Source organism: Fulmarus glacialis, unplaced genomic scaffold (assembly GCF_000690835.1).
Source record: "Fulmarus glacialis isolate BGI_N327 unplaced genomic scaffold, ASM69083v1 scaffold8829, whole genome shotgun sequence".
Lineage (NCBI taxonomy): Eukaryota > Metazoa > Chordata > Aves > Procellariiformes > Procellariidae > Fulmarus > Fulmarus glacialis.
In genome coordinates, this window is record NW_009233877.1 from 50,283 (window position 1) to 70,153 (window position 19,871).

At 37.7% G+C, this 19,871-nt stretch overlaps 1 protein-coding gene across 1 annotated transcript in view; it reads right to left on the reverse strand.

Moving 5' to 3' along the window:
* The window catches only part of SPAG17 (sperm associated antigen 17), a gene marked incomplete at both ends in the record, with an annotated part of 77,314 nt that overhangs the window by 49,321 nt on the left and 8,122 nt on the right, over nt 1–19,871 (reverse strand). The window contains 9 exons of the mRNA XM_009585469.1: nt 1,784–2,014; nt 3,698–3,848; nt 5,314–5,427; nt 5,511–5,648; nt 6,560–6,678; nt 7,043–7,124; nt 7,852–8,007; nt 11,039–11,220; nt 19,027–19,221. Of these exons, the coding sequence (XP_009583764.1) occupies nt 1,784–2,014; nt 3,698–3,848; nt 5,314–5,427; nt 5,511–5,648; nt 6,560–6,678; nt 7,043–7,124; nt 7,852–8,007; nt 11,039–11,220; nt 19,027–19,221 (1,368 nt within the window). The remainder of the gene's footprint in view (nt 1–1,783; nt 2,015–3,697; nt 3,849–5,313; nt 5,428–5,510; nt 5,649–6,559; nt 6,679–7,042; nt 7,125–7,851; nt 8,008–11,038; nt 11,221–19,026; nt 19,222–19,871) is intronic.

Consider the following 19,871-nt stretch of genomic DNA (forward strand, 5'->3'; position numbering starts at 1 on the left):
AGAACTCTTTATAAGACTCACTTAAATCATCCTCTTATTTGTCCTATGCTGGCCTTGCATGGTCAAAAAGATTAAAAATACTCTAAGTGTCCTGAAGACTCATACATGAAGAACTATTTTTCTGCTTACTATCCAAGAGAATCAATAACGAGCATTCCCTTGCACAGATGACATAAAAAAGAAGGCAAAATCAATTATTTTGATATTTTCACATATTTTTGAAAAATGCAAAATTTTAAACTTGAAATTAATTGGATTTATAGAGTTCTACAAGCTACTGACAGAATATTACTTCTGCCGAGGATCTGACCAGTCATTCCCGATAAACTATCATTGTTACAATGGGTACCTGATATGACCAGGATCGCATGGAGACTAACTCCTATGCTTTCCTAATTTTTTGAACTAATTTCCTTTTAATAGAATTATTTATGCCCAGAGTTAGGGCAGAGGTCAAAATTCACATGTACAAGAAAAATACTCTTCCTGGGAGAAAATACTCTGGAGAGTATTTGTTTGTAAGTGGCTCATCACCAGATCAGCTTCCAGACATATATCTGGATCTGCTTCTCTAGGAAATTAGACCTGTTTACTGACTGCCTTTGGAAGATTTAAGAAATCTGAAAGCAAAAGTTTTCTCTTCCTGGTATTTGCTATAGTGTTAAAGAAGCGATGAAATGCTGGAGGCTATACTTGTAACTGCAGTATTTAATATTGTGACTAGCATAAAAGTAAAATAAACTAACACCCAAAAAAGGTTCAAAAAATTTGGAAGAGAGGCAGATAAGCAGGATTCATTTTGTCTGCTCCAACCTTCTAGGGAAAGGATCCCATTTAAGCTGGTTGCCTAGGGATCTGTATTAGGAAAGCATGGGCAACATTAGGAATCCAAAGGTATAGCAGCTTAAACTGACCTAATTTCTATTTTTCTCACATCCCAGAAAAATAATCTCTTGTTTTTAATGTTGCTTCTTGGCCAACACTGCTCCAACACAACTTTTCATTATGTTAGAATCTGCAGAAGCAGAAGATGTAGAACTTGCAGAAAATTCACTCTGCATTGTCTACAAGAGATCTCCACCTCTGATTCTTCTATCTAAAATGTTCCCATTCTAATATGAATGTGATAGTTCTAGTGGCTCAAATGTCACACAATAACTTGCTAAAGATATACTAATTCCACAGACTGCAAACGAAGTAAGAAAAAAAATTTACAGGAAAAAGTATGTATGTATGTGTAATTGCAACATATAGCACACCTTTTTTAATTTTCAACTTTTTATATCACCTTCTAGAGTCCTAATGTATAAGTTATATATCCTTTCCACTTCCTAATACTCATTCACTAGTAATCATCTAATTAACCTTATACATCACTTTTGATTTCACTCTGTGGTTGCTACTGAGTTGGTAAAGACTTGGCTGCCATCATAACTCACAAGAGCCTGTATTCAGAAAGGTTTTTAAGCATGTCTTCAGTATTTTATGTCTCCAAAATATATTTGATGTCATAAGCAATAAATTAGTTTTCTAGTACATACTTGTCTACAGATATAATTTTAAAGAGTTGCTTAAATAAACTGCTAATGTCATACAAAGTAGCTAGCTTTTGTCTTTATCTAGTAATCCTACATAGATAACTCAATGTACAGACTATACAATACTTGAAATTCAGTGATTTGTACAAGTAAGAAAAATCACAGCCCTGAAATAGCAAATGATATGGTAAAATAAACAGTGGATTTAAATTCTTCAGGAGTAATGTAAACAGAGAGGTTTTTACCAGAGCCTCTTGGAGATTTCCCACTAAGCTTCTTTTCCGTAAGGAATAGTTGTCTCAGCTGTCTTGCAAACCGGGCTGGATTATCCCAAGGGATATAAGACACTTCAGAATCACCTCCAAGCATAGATCCAGAGCTCTGCAGGAGACCAGAGTCACTCAGCCCAGTCAGCCTCAGGCTTTCAAAAGTAAACACTTTGAAGGCTCTTTCTACTTCAGCCCAACTCAGAAGTTCTAGAAAAGAATTACAATCATTAACTGAAAATGTCCTTATGGCTCAGCAGAAGATAAATAGAAGACTATGTAAGTGTATTGTTCTTGGCAACTCTGCAAAAGCCAACAACAATTTCCGTAATGGTATTGGATCAAATTATGCGAGCTACATTTTACACTGCATTCGAAGTTGAATGCTTCCAAATTGCAAGATGATATGCCTAACTATTAACCCATCTTAAATGAAGTGTTTCCTACATCTGAATACCTCTTGGCTCATTAACTTTATATAAATGATGTTGATTTTAAAATACTGAGTAGATTTTATCAAACCAGTTAACAACTAGTTATTTTCAGTTGATGAAAAGGCTTCCATTATCATAAACTTTTTTATTACCTGTAGCTTCTCAAACCAAGTATCAAATGTTTTTTTCTCTTCAGACAAATGTACACATAATTTATACAGAAGTATGCAAGGTGCAAAGGCAATAATAAATCCTATTTATGGTTGTATGCATTGGTGTCCGTATAACAATGATAATCACAAGAAGGACTGAATTTTAAGACAGGTAGTTCAGTGCCCAAAACATACAAAGAGTATCTTCAGTTTGAAATGTTTTCTCTTTACGGTAGTTAAACACCCAAGCATGTCACACATCTTGAAAACGTTGGATATTTCATCTCCTGTTCAAATCAATCACCTTCCTGATAAAAGTGAAGACATTGCTAGCTAAGTTAACAGTTGGGAGAGTTTAGCAGTATAGTATGGTCCAGTGAAGACCATCAAATTTGATACCCATCAGCTGGAATGCTACAGCAATACAGAATACCTTAATAGCTCAATGTCCAAAATGAACATACGAACAACTGGAAACAATGCAGTGAGTGTAAATTAATCCAACACAAGGGATTTCAGGACTGAATAGCTGGGAAAGTACCTTCAAATCCTGTGCCTTACATGATGGCATAAATGTAACCAAAGGGATTTGGATGTTTATATTTCTTAGTAGTCTAGCGTAAACTTTCGAAACTACCTAAGGGTATTTATGCAGTCTTTGGGATTGTTTCACAGTGTACGTCATGGTGGCATGCACACTCCAAGAAAAGGTAACTGCAGAAATGATTACGGTTGAAGAAGTGAATGTATTCTTGGTTTGATAAAGGGACTATTATAGAAGCCGTTTCATTATTAACACCAACAGCTTACACAGAATACATTCTGAAAGCCATTTATTGTCCAATAAAAATCTGCTACCTAAGATACATGTGCTCCTCCAAAAGGGCGTTGGTAAATAAACATACAGCTTATGTCAGCGTCTCCCAAAATGCATTCTACGTCCTAGGATCAAAATAGCAATTTGTACACCTATTTATTTTTTTTCTCAGATTTAGTAAGTGTTTTTATGAGTATAAATATATAAAATGAATATAAATAAATAAACGAGTTCTAACATACTTCCAGCTCTTAGTCACGCAATATTTAATACTCATATAGCTTTGCCCATTAACCATGAAACTGAGGTTTAAAGTTAGCCCTGACTTGTATAATAGGCTAAGGTATAAGCAAGAATGTGAAAATGGGAAATTCTGCAAAGGTTTTAGGCAGCGGAAAAAAGCTTGTCCCAAAATTCCTGCTATTTAACAGGATCATCAACCAGAAGAAAAAAATGCAAGTTATATCAATGAAAAAGAAAATCAGTTTACCACTGGTACAATAATGCATGAGCTCGTGAACTCTGGCCAAGCGTTTAGTGTTGTTTTCAGTTGAAGGAAGGGTGAAATGGATAAGTTCTGTAAGAGGCAGTTTATCCATCATTTCACGTTCAATCTTTTCTAGATTTAAGTTCTCCTGGACCTGGAACAAAAACCAAAGTATCACAGTTAAAGTAAACCTTCACACCAGTAGATTTCTAAAAATCATGTTTGAATAAAGAAGCCTTTTTACAGCAAAAGACATAAGCATGTGCTTAAGTCAGTTGGACAAAAAATCAAATTTGAGCATGTGCTCACAGTGTGTTATTGAACCATGGTGTCAGATATTTTAGGCAGAAAAAATGAGATACGTAAGAGAATAACTAATGGCATAATAACAGACACTTGTTAGAAGATATTTGCCTGTGCTAGCTAGACTCAAAAATTCAGGAATACAGAAATATGTACCAATCTATTCAGACAGGCAGCAGGTACCTTCCACATATCTTTCAGCTGGTCTGTGCTACTTCTCATAGTAATGAACTCTGTAAACTCATTAATTAGTCTGTGACTGCAGCATCCCCATATATTTAAGGTTTTATCTTTTGAGACTTACTGGTATCTTTCACCTTCGCTCTTTTTAGTATTACACTCTTACAGTACCTTTTTCTTGGACCGTATCTTCCAAATCTTTTTCCTCTATCCACTCCTCAAATGTTGTGCTATATCCTGAACCTCCTCTGCAGCAAGTACATCATATACATCAAGCATATGTCTGCTAAGAGCATCTCTCTCTGTGATTACTGTCCTGCCTTCTGCTTGAGGACCTCCAATGTGTCAAGCTCGATTTGTTTCTGAATATTGTTTTAATCAATGGTTGTCAAAGTATTCCACAGACAATTTGTAATTCATGAAGCCAGGCAGATACACCTTAGCTGTGAAATCTAGAACTGTATTATCACTTGTATTGCCTTCAGAGTATTTTCGAAGTTTAATGGTAAAACTACACCCTGGCTTTGGAAAAATTAGAGGAATTCATAGTGGTTTTTTGGTTCAGAAAGTCTGGGAACTGTTACTTTGAAATAATGCCAAACCTTGCAATCTCTGGACTTTTCTGCCTTTGTTAGAATTTGGCAATGTCTTGGGTATACACTATGCTCCAACTATTTAGCCAACCTGAGCACACTTCTTGTGTTCACTAACAAACTCTGTATCTTTTCTTATAATTCTCTACATCTTAGTATTTAATCTAGTCTACATGCTAAATCATTGATATCAAGTTAATAATTAATTTTCTGCAGTTTCATCAGTGTTTCAGTGTTACAGTAAATCAACAGAGTTCTGTAATATCTCTCATCTATGCCAAAGGCTAAACATTCTTATTAATAATGCAAACAGATCACTGAAATCAATATAATGCTCTATGTTTGTGACGTGTTCTCTGTTAGTAGCAGTAACTCACTGCTTCTTAAGCAGACTAAACACATGTGTTAGTGTGTCTATCTCAGCAGAAAAAAAAAGCTATACTGTTCTGCTTTGTAAAAACACCACTCCATCCTTTCTAGTGCATTGAGTATTCACTGCCTGTGGACTTAAGAACTGTTTATATATGATAGGCAGCACTATACCTTCAGCAGGTGCAACCGCTGAGCCAGGGTATCATGGTAGTTAAATAAGAGAGGGTACTTGGGGGTGACAGTCTTTTTTTCACTGTATTTAGGAGAAAAGTAGTCATATAGATTCTGTTAAAACAAGAAAGATGTATTAAACCCCAACAATCAGATTTATTTGTCATTTTAGGAAATGAACAAAAGACAACACAAACCTTTTTTTCACTCTCAGAAAGTGAAAGAGAAGGAATGACAGAGGCTATATGATCTGCAATGGTATGATGTAGCCCATCTGCTCGGGGCTCTGGCACCACTAGACTAGGTGGTGTAAGGTCTTCTTCACTTGCAATAACCTGGCAAACATGATATACGTTAGCTTTCATTACAGTATGACTGCTGCTTAACTTCTTCAAAACTACCAAGCAGGTCCTGCTATAAGCTAAACACACATCCAAAAATTTTGTCAGGAAAGAAAACCATCATTTTTTTTTCTACAAGTAGTAAAAATGCAATTCTCCATCTTAGTTCCTGCCCAAAAAAAAAGATTATGAAAAATGGAATTAAATGTTTTCTCCTATTATTCACTTTTGGAAGGATGAGAAGAAAAATATTTCCAACTTGAAATGTTAAGAATTGTTAATGAACACAGATAATTAAAAACTGATTGTGTATCAAGTGTTGGACCTTATTTTGAGTATTTTTGCCTGAGTCTGTTTTCAGACTAAATTGCAAAAAGTAAAAAAATAAGATTGCGCTGAAATTCTATTTCTAAAAGAAGGAAGATTTCCAAATCATACTGTGGGACTTTGCTAACTCATAGATTGTGCCTGAACTCAACAAAAGTCAAATCTGTCTAGCACTAGTATTGATATACACCACTTCTATGTTAGGCTTGCCCTAAGACCTTTATACTGAGTAAAACAGTAGAAGTTCGTTAGTATCAATAACATTGTTGCAGGACATGAAAACTTGTTATTGACTTAAGAAATTACACCTTTTTCCTCATTTGATTATATTGCATCTGTAGTCTTGAAAAAAAACTTTTGGAATAACACTCCATATACAAGGTAAGTGCACAACATGAAAGAAAACCAAAGAAGTCACTTTTGAGTTGTGACTCCTTTGTATTGAACCTCCTTAGTCAGTGCCTCCATGCACAGTCTTATTTTAGGCTGAAACAGATGGATTTATTGATCTTTGATCAATTCATTATACCAGGTCTAAGCCGAATTAGCCACAGGAATTATAAAGAGAATATTCCCACCTGTTCCAACATGCAGTTCAGCATTAAGGGTACAGAAAAGTATTCCTCAGGAATCTGACTCAGCAAGTCATTGTAATACCTCATGTCCACGGAAGCAGCCAAAATAGAAGCTTCTTGCTCTGTTGTAATAAGAGATAAAACATTAAGATTGATTTCTTCAGAAATGCCCATTTATATCAGCAGCTAGTTCAACTTTCAGACAATTTTTCTTAAAAAAGACTAACAAAGTCCATTACTGTAGAGCTCTTAAATCTGACTGTGACTAGGAACAGATAGAAAAAGTGATTTTCTAAAGAACTTAGTTATCACCACGTCAGTTTCCAGAGACTTTCACAATGTATTCACCAAGAAACTACTCTCACAACGTCAAATCACATTTTCAGCTTACTGTGCAAATAATTTCAAGGATTTGTGCTGTCAGATGAATGAACGGTATGACAGAGTGAAGAGCTATAGACCAGTGCTTTAATCCTTTAGACATACCCTGTGACAAAATTACTCTTGGCAGAATTTCTTCTGCTTGCCCTTTTTTCTTTGATGGCGTCATCTGTGATGCTGGTTGTACCTAAAGGAACAAAAATAAAGATAAAAAACCTCAGAAACACTGGAACAAATGAGAATTGCACAAATAGGTAGGAGAAATTCATTTCATTTAGCCTTGGTTACTTACCCTAGACTAGATGCTAAACTTTTAAATGGCTGGTATTAGGGGAGGCAAATCCCACCTAACTGAGTGGAACAAGATAGTAAGAATGTAATTTTATGAATGCTTTAAATGAGCATTCAGTAGTACTGCTACAAATGGAGCAAGCCCATTTTTTCCCTGCCACTAGTTTATGTCCTATAAGCCACTTTCTTCTGCCCACTTAAGCTTTTGTCTACCATGAACAAAATAAAAAAACTGATCTTGGATAGAAGTAATAATCTTTTTTGGATAGTTCACAGATCTGCAACAAGACATAGTAGCGCCTTGCAGGCATAGTGATTTTTTCAGACACAAGAAGGTGTCATCTGAAGCTATTTAAGTAATTTTTACACCTGTAGTACTTTATGCTAGCACCTGTATGATCCTTCAAATTTTCCTTTTTTTGTTTCCCAATGCTCTGCTATTTTTTCTTCCATTTTTTAGGTTTTAAATGCTGAAGACAAAAATCCCAATATCATTCACAAAAAACTACACATGGAGTGATGGTCCAAGGTGAATTTTTGATTGCAGAATTAAAGACAAGCAACTCTAGCCTAAAGCTAGTTATTGCCTACAAGAAGCTTGGTAAAACATAAAGGATCCTTGCCTCAGTTACAGGTGGTTGTGTCGATTTGCTCTCTGATAATGCAGGCACATTAATAAACTTGGTGTTTTCCAAGTAGTTACAATGCTGTCTTCGCCAGTCCAGGCAGTCATACATTAAACAAGCAATGCTTTCAAACAGCGCAGTGCCAAATGCAAGCTATGACAGAAAATCAGATACAGAGAATGAAGTTTGCATACAAAAGTGTCATGCAACTTAGCCACATGAGTCATTAGCTCTCTAACCAGCAGATCTACAACAGTTTAAAAATCTTCCAGGGGATTTTTTCTCCACTAATTCAAAATGTTTTATAGAGTTATTCTAAGAAAACAAGGCCTCCTCATCTTTATTTGCCTAAACACTACCACACCACAGTATGGACTGAGTATTGCCCAACAGCTTTAGTTCTTACAAAGTCTAAAGTTAGACAAGTGTCTTAACAGTAACCGTTCAAGCTCTGCTCTCTTGCAACTGGAATTTAGGTTATTTTTTTGGATGGGAAGAAAAGGAGAGGTAACAAAATAATTGTTTTATATCATATGTACATGTTTCTACTCGTGATCAACCTGCAGCATATTTGCAAGGTCAACTATTCTCCTGTCCCAGAAAGATAAAAAATAATAATAAAAAACAACCAACTAATCAATGGCATCACATATTATTTTCTTTCTTTCTGTTGCCCTTTTAAAACAAAGAAAGCCTCAAGTACTGAACTCTGAATTCCATAGCTGTGCAAGCAAAGGAATGTCAGCATACCAGCCGAATACCCAAAGGGAGAGTGCTCTATCTGCAAAAGTCTGGCAGGGAAAAGAGGTGGTGTACTGTGGTTTTCACCGAGGCTTGAGAGGAATAAAAAGAATAATACCAACCACTGTTTTAAATATGAAATGTTGTTGTACAAATACCAAAACCCTATCTAAGACCACATGCCACACTCAAGTTTCACTGGCTTTAATGGATGTATTCTTCCCCTGTACATCCTAGACATTGTGAAAAAGATTATTATAATTTTTAGACAATTCATGTCAACAGCCCTTTTCTGAGTGATTATTTCAGTTTTATGAAAGTAGGGGAAGTCTCTTGTATTAAGAAATTTGCCTCTAAGAGGTGGCTATCAACATTGGATGTCTCAATTTTATGTTTCCAAAAATGAAACATGGTGAAGAAGCACAACTGTCATTAGGCACTAAATATATTAACTGACCCTTAAGAAGTATTAAGTATCTGCTTTCTTCAACTCAGACCCTCTTTACGGCACTTCAAAACAAGCGCCCCATATCACTGATCAGTTATGGAATACTTGTCTCAGTTTTCATAACATTCAAATGCTAGAGGAGATATTTGGGAGAGAAGCTCTATTTGTGAAAACAGAATTTTCAGAGTTAATATTCTTGCACCTTTGTTTTTCCAATTCAATACTCTTCTGAAAAACGGGTTAGTACAAAAACCTTCCATTCATTATATTACTTACAAGAGATCACTAGAGCACATGAAAATTTCAGTTAAGTTCTGCAATGTTTTGAATGCACAATCTTTTAAACTAAACAAGAATTTTTACAAAGTTACAAGTAACACAACCTGGCTCTACTCAATGGGACATATGCAAAGTTTAGCCACATTATATGTATAGCCATATTATATGTATAATTACAGTTTTATCATTCAATTTACTTGCTCTCTCCTCTTCTCAGGACAGACACAGATGCTTGTCAAAAGTTCTCTGAGTCTAACCACTAGTGAGTTAACAAAGGAAAGAATTTTTGAAAATATTTTCCTTTCTAAATATTGAAATCTGAAAGTGCTTGCTGTATATAATACTTGATCATTTTTCTATCAATGTGTAACAATCTGTCACAAGAGTTTTCCTTCTGTATATCTTGGACTTCAGAGATGCAGCAAAATAGGACTGGGACACTCCCCAGGAAGTCCACTAGAGTATCTCTATCCACCTACGATTTCACAACTTAATTCTTCCCATCTGTTTCTTTAAAAACTTACAAATGTTCCTACTTCTTTAGAGCTCTGCTAAATTTGAGATACAGAAGAATGTGAAATTACAACTACAATCTGCTGGAACAATTTCAGTGACAGATCATTTTTCTTTTATTTCAGCTACAGTATAGCTGCTCGCAGGATATTCACGAGTAGCAACAGTCTCCTATAAGATGTCATTATGGGGAAGATAGACAAAATTAAAAAAACTTCTTTCCCAAAATAGGCTTCATATTTTAAGATTAGATCAAGAGTATAACAATAAGTAACATTGTAAGTAGCAAGCCTACACGCTTCCACAATTGAGGCACTTTTAGTGAATGCCTTGGAAACCACTGTGGATTTAGCCAAACTCTGTTCCGATCCCTTCAGGATCAAGGGTACTTCCCAGCTTACCAGATTGTTTATATGCAGGATTTAATGTACTATAAATAAGTGTTACGAGGGTGTAGTCTGTCCTTTAACCCTAATAATATAGACCACAAATACAGTAGGTTAAATTATGGCATGTTGCTTTATTCTGCTTTAGCAGTTTATATTTTTTACTGCTGTCATTGTGGATTGAAAAATACTGGACCCTTTTACCTCACTAGACTTGAGAACCTAAGTTGGAAAAAATTTCTAATGGTTCACTTTCTCTTCCAGTGCCCAGTAATAGTCCTGACTCAGCAGGCTATAATGAGTAATAAGCCAGAGCCATGTTTTGGGTTGGACAAAAAGAAGCGGTACTGGATATGCTAAAACAATACTGTATATCAAAAAGCATTCTTGCATTTATTTTAATTTGTTCTCATGTGATGGTTCTGAGACTAAGTAGACCTGCTGTTATGAGGACAAAAATATAATTTTTGTATTATTTCATACTGACATCTGACTCTCTAATGAGATCCAAACTGGGTCTATGTAAAGATGGTGAATGAATTTAATATCTCAAACTCTTTTAAAACTCTGCTGCTGTGGCCTACAATATTAAGAAACTCCAAGTCAGGTATTTTTATTCAAAAGACTCCTTGTGAATACATGCTGAAAAACTTGTTGGATACATAGCAAATATTTTTTTTTCAAGATTACAAATACACTAACTACTCTGGTTCTGTTTCATAGAAGACTAAGTTAAAATTCCTGTCATTTCTAAATTGGTCTTAAATGTTACAAACCCCAAAGCATGCCATGCATTGTGAAAGCAGAATCTACTGACCAGCATTTCTCTGTCAGACCAATCAGGGGGAAAGGCACTCTCCTTAACTAGGTGATGAAGTGTGGCAACATCAAAGAGACTTGATCCGTACTTTCCACTGTTCAGAACTGGCTCCAGGTATTTCCAAAATGTTTCCAGGTCTTTGATAGCTTCATCTTTCTTTCTTTTCTCTGCTTCTACAACTAAAATTTATAAGTATTAGATAAATCGTGGTACAATGTCTCCCTTTCACAGAAAGCACAAATCATATATTAGTCTTCCATAAGTACTGTTAAAATATTCCCATCCTCAGAGTCCGACACCTAACTTTGGCATTAAAAAACTCCAGGAAGATAAAGCCTCAGTAAAACATGGTAGTTCTTTCAGAAGAAATAAAAATTAAAAAAAAACAAGACAAAACCAAAACCAGAACCACCTCCATCTCCCCCCAAACTAAACCAACAGCAGGGAATGTTTGAAACCTAGGAAATGTAAAAAAACAGGTTGCACTTTTCCAAAGCTGCCAGCACATACCTTGACAAACCTTTTCTTTAAGTATAGGCTAAGCGAGTCTTATTATCACAATTTTATTGGTGTGGAAATTGGGGCAAAAGGAGATTAAGGTACAGCATTACTATGAATAGCAAGCCTAGAAGTTGCATGGTTTCCATTTTTACTGCATAGTAGTGATCTATTTTCAAAGGTGCTCTAGCTACAGAGCAAAAAAGAAGTTCTCTCTTAATGCCAACCTTACAATCACACTCTGGAATCCAAGATGAACTATACTTTTTGTAGACTAATTTAAGAGATGTAAGGACACTAAACCTGCCGTGACTTCCCTTCATTTGGACTTACAGGTGCTCAGCACTTCCAAAACCTAAGTATGAAGGCCAAGTACCTCACTTCTGTAATTCTAGTGGCCCCACGGGTTTAAAACAAAACAACTCAGTGAGGCTGTGGACTCTTCCAAAAATGCTGATCTCCTTAAGGTTTTCCAAGTTATATGTGACTCCTGTAGCAGCCATCAGAAATGTTTACCAATTAACTTATAAAATGGTTTTATCGTGATTTGGAAGATATGTCCCATTAAGTGACTCCAGAAACTGGGTAGAAGACCTGGAAACTCTGCCAAAAGATTCTGTAGGTGTAAAACATTCTCTTGAGTTCAAGGGGAGACTGAATAAGTACGTAGGAAACAAACAGACTAAATCTGTTGAGGTTTACTAAAAAGACAAAACACATCAGGATCAGGAAAACCCCCTGACTTGAAAATAACTGGTGGCTAGGTGATGCATGTGTTGAGAAGTTTCACACATGCTTTTCCTACTACTGTCTTCCTTTTTCTTCCATTCCTTTCCTTTACTGTCCCTTGGGCATCAGTTTACGAGCACTTCTGGAGATAGATCACGGCCTAGATGGTCCCTTGATCTTAAACAGTTCTATGCTCCTAACAGCTCATCTTAGTCACAGGATCATCCTTTCTTTTTGCTTTTCATCTGCTCATGAAAGATATCCTCTAATTCAGGACAATACCTCACCTGTGGCAATGTCCCCTAACAAACTCAGCTTTGAAAGCACATCTCAGAGGTGTAACAGCATCTAGGGCTGCTCACTCAATGGATTAATCTCTTTGCATTTTTGAATGGAAGGTGAATGGCACTGTGCTAATAGCATTGTAGCTAGTCACTCCTGTTTTACAATAGAAGAATAATAACATTTTACTAACTCCGCCCCATAGTTTAATAATAAAAAACACAAAAAATGTCTATGACACTTAGGCTTCCGTTCACAGAAATATCACAGCTTGCCAGGATCAATCATTGGATGCTCTGCCCTTGACTACTGCCTCCCCTCTTAATTCTTTTGCCTACAGTCCTAAGGCTTTTCTTTCAAGTATATTTTCATCATGTAAGCCCTCTCAGAATGAATTAAAGTTTTCATGAGTAGCTCCAAAAGAAGGTGCAGGAGCTGGGAAAAACTGTCAATACAGAAGAGATTTGGCACAACCCACAGAGGAACTGAATTACCTTGAAGTCTTCAGTAACAGAAATGAGACAATACCCAGCAGTACACTACATGATTTTGGAACAACAACAAAATCTGTTTTCAGCATATAATAGTGGAAGAAAAGCATCTAGTGTATACTAACACATTGCATAGTGATTTTGAATCATCACGTGAAAACAGAAATCCTCGAATCACTAGGATGTGTCAGGTCACACGTTTCCAGCAGAAATGGGGAAAAATGAATTCCATTTTGTCAGGCTGAGAGATTGGTCTGAATTCTCTCTTTAGCTCTCAGAAAAGCTGAATTAGTAGTAGCACAGCTACTACAGTGATTAAAGGAACAGAAAACTAACCATATGAAAGGGTACTAAGAGTGCTTGACTTGGTAACATCACAAAATGAAAGCCATTAGGGGATGCAAACACCTGGGAAGGAAAAGAACATGAAAGCTGTGGTCCCTAATCCATGATTCATGTGCATTCATGCTAGGAACAACAGAAACACTGTAACATGATTGCATTTACAGGTTAACGACTTCTCTTCTAAAAATATCTCCATACATTATTGAAATGATCAACCACGATCTATTTTGTAAGTCATGATCTATTTTGTAAGTCATTCAGCTACAAAATACTTGAATTAATGCCTGCTCCAAGGCACAATTAACTATACCTGTATCACTGCTGACAAATACTTATCTTAATATAACCTTAAAAGCCTCTAAGTCTCAATAATATTCCTACTCAGTCTACTTCAGTACTTCACTAACCTCACCTGTGGAATGTTTCTTCCTGCTAAATTGTATTTTCTCTATTACAATTTAAACTTTTCATTTTCTGTTCTAGCCTTTCACAAACTTGAAAACTTTTATCATTTCTCTACTACATCATTCAGCCTTCTCTTCTTAAACTTAAGGATAAGAATTCAATTTTTTTTTCCTCATAGGTAAAATTTTATAGATCCCTAATAATTTTCTTTTCTGGAATTTTTCTGATTGGCACACATTTCTTACAAGGTCTTACCTCGCTATTGAGTTGCATGATAAGATTACTTCAGGTACTTTTTAGGACATATTCTCATTTATAATCTGGAGATGGTATTTGTTTTTTAGTGGCATAGTGATATTGCTGACTTACGCTCATTTTTGAAGTCAGCATGGTAGTTTATCTTTCAAACCTGTCATCTAGCCATGTGTTTCCTAGCCTTTATTTGTATATTTAATTATTCCTGTATAAGCATACTATATCGTCCATATTAAACAGAATAGTCTTTTTTCCAGATTATTATTCTCTATTCTGTCAATAACATTTTGCATTTGAATCCTTATTCCCCCTTATGCCAACACCCATGACAATACTAATACCAGACCCAGCACAAATTCCCTTGAGTCCGCTCCATGCATCCTTCTATTTGATAGTAAACCTTTAACAGTTACTCTACAGAGGCCAAGATTTTTGAATGAAACTGCACCTACTATATATTTATTTTCATCTAGACCTGCCTTGCTCACTGTGGGCCATGTGAAACAGCCTTATTAAAACCCAAATATACAACAGAGACTACTCCTCTGCTCAGAAGGCCAGTACTTCATTTTGTAAGGAAATTAAACTTGTCTGACTTGATTTGTTCTTGAACAGCATACACTAGCTGTTACTCATCTCCTCATTTTTCTTTTAACTGGTTATAAATTATTCGTTCCAGTATTTTTCCAGACACAGAAATTAAGAGGATTACACTGCCTTGACTATTTGTGTTCCTCTTCCTCACAGTTCTTTTTCCACTATCTCACTTGCTCTTTATGAGTTCTCAAATATAAATGAGAATGGCAGGCAGATCTTTAAGCAGAATACAATTTAAGTTAATCTGAATCAGCTGATCTGAAAAGTTCTCTACCTTACCTAAGTAGTACTCAATTATTTTACCTGTTCCTCCACGATTTGAAGCTGAATCTTTCTGCTACCAGCATTAATTGTGGTTAGTTATAACTATGACCTGTCTGCAATGGTATTTGTAGTGAAAACCGATTAAGTCCCCACAACACACATGCCAGCAAGGAGTACCAAAAGCCCCGCCCAAACATTAACCAGTGCCAGCCTTCTCAGGATCACCTCCTGACAGTTCTTCCTTTCTGTTGAGCAGCAGACAAACATTTTCCTTGGTCCTCCTCCTGCATCCCATTTTGTATCTTGGCATTTCTGATTTTGTGTCAATAGGCTCATAATAAACATATATTCTCATTCCTAGTGACCTGACCTATTTCTAATTCTTAAATGCTTCCTTATATCTGTGGTCCACAAATAATGCATGGTTTAGCCAAGCTGTTTTCTTACTATGCAACCTATTCTTTCTTAGTAACAGGGAAAACTTGCATTACTCCCTATAATACTACTTACACAAGATACTATCATCTATGTTTACATTTTTTCCCCTTTAAAGTTTCCTCACAAATTTTACTTACTAATTATCTAAGTTTACTAAAGTCTTCCTGCTATTATACATACAAGACAAAGAAAAGATAATAGAACTTTGGAAATATCTGGGGAAACTTGTCCCTGCCCCCTCACCCCCAGCAGGTGTTGTAAATAAAATTAAAATAAACAAACCCATGCTTTCTGCTCTCTGCACTTTCAACTATTTTCTAGTAAGACATTACCTTCAAATTTTGCAAGTTCTAACAAAACTACAAGAAGCTGGAAATTATGTTTTCCTCTCGTTCTTTTCCCAGAGATAAGATGGCTCATCAAACAAATTCAAACATGACATTACTTCTTTGAGTCCATGAGTTGGTTCTGTGTTTGCCTAAGTCTTAAAGGCTAAGTGTATGTGATTCATGTTAGCTCATCTTGGCACCTTTGGGAACAGATTCCCTAGTGCCCACACAATCTAACCTGTAGCATTTGCCATGAGGCAGTATAAGTATCTCATTTTGTCAACACGAATGGGAAGGAAGGAATATCACACTGAGATAGTTCAGCCTTCACAATACTCATAGGTAACTGGTTTGTATTCATCAGTGGTCAGAATGGCAGTGAGTCACACCATCCCACCTCATGTCCTTCAGCACTCCAACATAAACAAACCCCCATAGTCCTCTCTCCTGCCCAACATACCCAGGACACCATTCCTCTCATTTACTGGGTTGCTCGTGCCATCTCAATAGTGTCAGAATCCATCGCAAGGGATTTCCCAGCACCACAGAGAACATTGCAGAAAGTCAATATGCACAGTTATAATTAGAACCATAATTATTACTCAATAACACATGTATGAACAATTATGGCTACCAACCCAGTCTTCTCACCTACACTTATTTACCACCAGACTTTGACTTAGATTTAAAATAATTCAGGTTGGAAGAGACCTCAATCTCCTACTCAAAGCATGGTCAACATGAAATTCAGACAACAGGCTCAGGGCTTTACCTAGCTCAGTCTTGAAAATCTCCAGAGACACAGATCCCACAACCTCTCCAGGCAACCTGTTGCAATGCTTGACAGTCTTTGGGGTAATTCCCCCGCGTCTTATATCTTGCCAGAATCTTCTATTTCGATTACAGAATCACAGAACGGTTGATGTTGGAAGGGACCTCTGGAGGGCATCTGGTACAACTCCACTGCTCTCACATTGATGAGATCCCTCTGTGCTTTCTCTTCTCCAGGGTAAACATTCCCAGCTCTCTCAGCCTGTCCTTATATGAGAGATGCTCCAGTCAGTTAAACATCTTTGTGGTCGTTCGATGGACTCTCTCCAGTAGCTTCATCTCTCTCCTGTACTGGGGAGCCCAGAACTGGACACAGGACTCCAGGTGGGGCCTCACCAGTGCTGAGTAGAAAGGAAGGATCAACTCCCTTGACCTGACACAGCCCAGGATACCATTAGCCTTTTTAGCTACAAAGGCACATTGCTGGCTCATGTTCAACTTGGTGTTCACCAGGGACCCCCCGCCAAGGCCCTTTTCTGCCAAGCTGCTTTCCAGCCGGTCAGCTCCCACCATGAACTGGTGCATTGGGTTATTCCTCCCCAGGTGCAGGACTTTGCTCTTTAATTTTAGCCCTTCTTGAATTTTATGAAGGAAGGAGCAACTCCCTTGACCTGACACAGCCCAGGATACCATTAGCCTTTTTAGCTACAAAGGCACATTGCTGGCTCATGTTCAACTTGGTGTTCACCAGGGACCCCCCGCCAAGGCCCTTTTCTGCCAAGCTGCTTTCCAGCCGGTCAGCTCCCACCATGAACTGGTGCATTGGGTTATTCCTCCCCAGGTGCAGGACTTTGCTCTTTAATTTTAGCCCTTCTTGAATTTTATGAGGTTCCTGCCAGCCCATTTCTCCAGCCTGTTGAGGTCCCTCTGAACAGCAGCACAACCCTCTGGTGTTTCAGCCACTCCTCCTAGTTTTGTATCATCAGAGTACTTGCTGAGGGTATATTCTGCCCCACTATCCTGATCATTCATGATGATGTTGAGCAGGACTGGACCCAGTATTACCACCTGGGGTACACCGCTAGTTACTGGCCTCCAACTAGGCTTCATACGACTGATCACTACCCTTGAGGCCAGCCTATTCAGCCAGTTTTCAATCCACCTCAGTGTTTGCTTATCTAGCCTGTATTTCATTGGCTTCTTTATGAGGAGACAGTGCCAAAGTCCTTACTGAAGTCAAGGCAGACAGTATTCACTGCTCTCCCCTCATCTACCAAGCCAGTCATTTTATCACAGAAGGTTATCAGGTTGGTTAAGAATGACTTCCCCTTGGTGAATCCATGCTGACTGACCAACTACTTGTCCTTCATGTGCTTGGAAATTGTTTCCAGGATTAGCTGTTCCATCATCTTTCCAGGGATTGAGGTGAGGCTGAGCAGCCTTTAGTTCCCTGGGTCCTCCTTGCCGCCATTTCTAAAGACAGGAGTGACACTTGCTTTCCTCCAGTCCTCAGGCACCTCTTCCAATTGATCGATCAAAAATTATTGAGAGTGGCCTCGCAGTGACATCCCAGCCAGCTTCCTCAGCATTCGTGGGTACATCACATCAGGTCCCATGGACTTACATATGTCCAGCTTGCTTAAGTATTCCCTGACCTGATCCTCTTCCACCAAAGGCATGTCTTCCTTGCTCCAGACTTTCCCCTTGTCTCTGGGACCTGGGATTTCCAAAGGCCATTCATGATCACAACTTCTATTTCTTCTTCCAGGTACCTCAGTGAAGAGTCTTGCTCTGTGTTGTTGGTAACCTTCTCAGAGGTGTTAGAAGGATGCTACTAGGTGCCCCATAAGCCTTCTCTTCTCCAGATCAAGCAAGCCAAGATCGTTCAGCCACTCCTCATAGGGTGGCTGTCTGTTGGACTCACTCAAGTTTATTATTATCTTTCTTGTACTGTGGAGCCCGGAACTCTGGTCTCATGAGAGCCAAGTAATCGGGAATAACCACTTCCCTTGATCTACTGGCTATGTTACTACAGCTCAGTATGGTTAGCTTTCATTGATGACTCATATTTAGCCTGCTGTTCACCATGATCCCCGTTCGAGAGAGGTGTTACAGCCTGGGGACAGCTGAGTACAATTGCAGGGTGTTATTCTGTGGCGTATTCTTCTCTGGCTGGGGCCACAGTCCCAAAGTAGCCAGCTGTGTACCTCCCTTGAAGTTACCAAATGAGCCAAGTTTGATTAGCAACACACCTTCCTGGCTAACGATTCATAGAAGTATGCATTTGATAAGATGTTGTTCTTTGGTGGCTACTGCAGAAAACTATGGCTGCAACCACTGCCTGCTCCATTAGTCCCTCTTTCCACTGTCCAGCTGAGGCAAGTTTTTGCACTGGCAAACCATTTGGTTTGGTGACCAAACCAATGGCAATACCATTTTTGCACTGGCAAACACACCTGCTCACAGGTAGTATGCACAAACACAAGGCACAGAGAGGAAGAAAAACACAGCAGGAACAGTCTTTACTTGGATATAAAATAGTCTCCTTTCTACACAAATTTTGTTCTTATGACTGGATTACCTTCAGGTGAAAGTAAAGATTGTTCCTGAAGTTTCGTTGTTTTCAAGTATGTCTGCAATGGCTTATAATTCTCAGAAGAAATTCTAATTACACTTGAAATGTTAATCCCAAGCTCAGACATCACAGGCAACAGCTGAGGGTTGTGGAAATCCAAAATTATAAAGTAATGATGGGCACCATCATCTGGTTCATCATCTGTTCAAAACACAACAAAAACAGATTAGAGCAGATTAGGACATTCAACAGCTAAAAAAATTGATTTTCTTCTTGACTATATAGGGATACTGCAAATTAAGGTCAGAGAAACAGAGAAACGGTTCTTTTATAACCTCATTGGGATAATTACATATAAGTTTCAAAATATTATGTGCGTTAGACTGAAGTCTTCTGTAGTAAACCACCTAGAACTCAGCAGAAAATTTGTTTGGAGAAGCACCAAGAGAAAAATTGCAGAAGCTGATTATAACCAGAATGCTAGTTGTAGCAGCATTTCTCTAACTGCTTCTCTTTAAGAAGGAGTTTAGTGTCACGACATACTCACAAGCTCTAATGGTAGTTTAAGCTATCCTATTTCATCCTGCATAAAGCTGGCCACGGAGCACACACAGAGTTAAGTTACTGTGTCTTAGCTGAGAGATTATATTAGCTGTAAGAGTTTTGAAGGATTAGCTGCAGGTATGAGCTGACTCACTGCTGACTGCTCCCTGCCCAACAGGTTCATGTTTGCTAGATGGACTCCCTGTCAAAACCCTCATCAGCTGGTAATACCAGCTCATAGTAATCCTTTTCGTTGGCAAGGGGCATATCCAAATTCATCCTAAAGTACAGATGAGAAGTTTCATTGA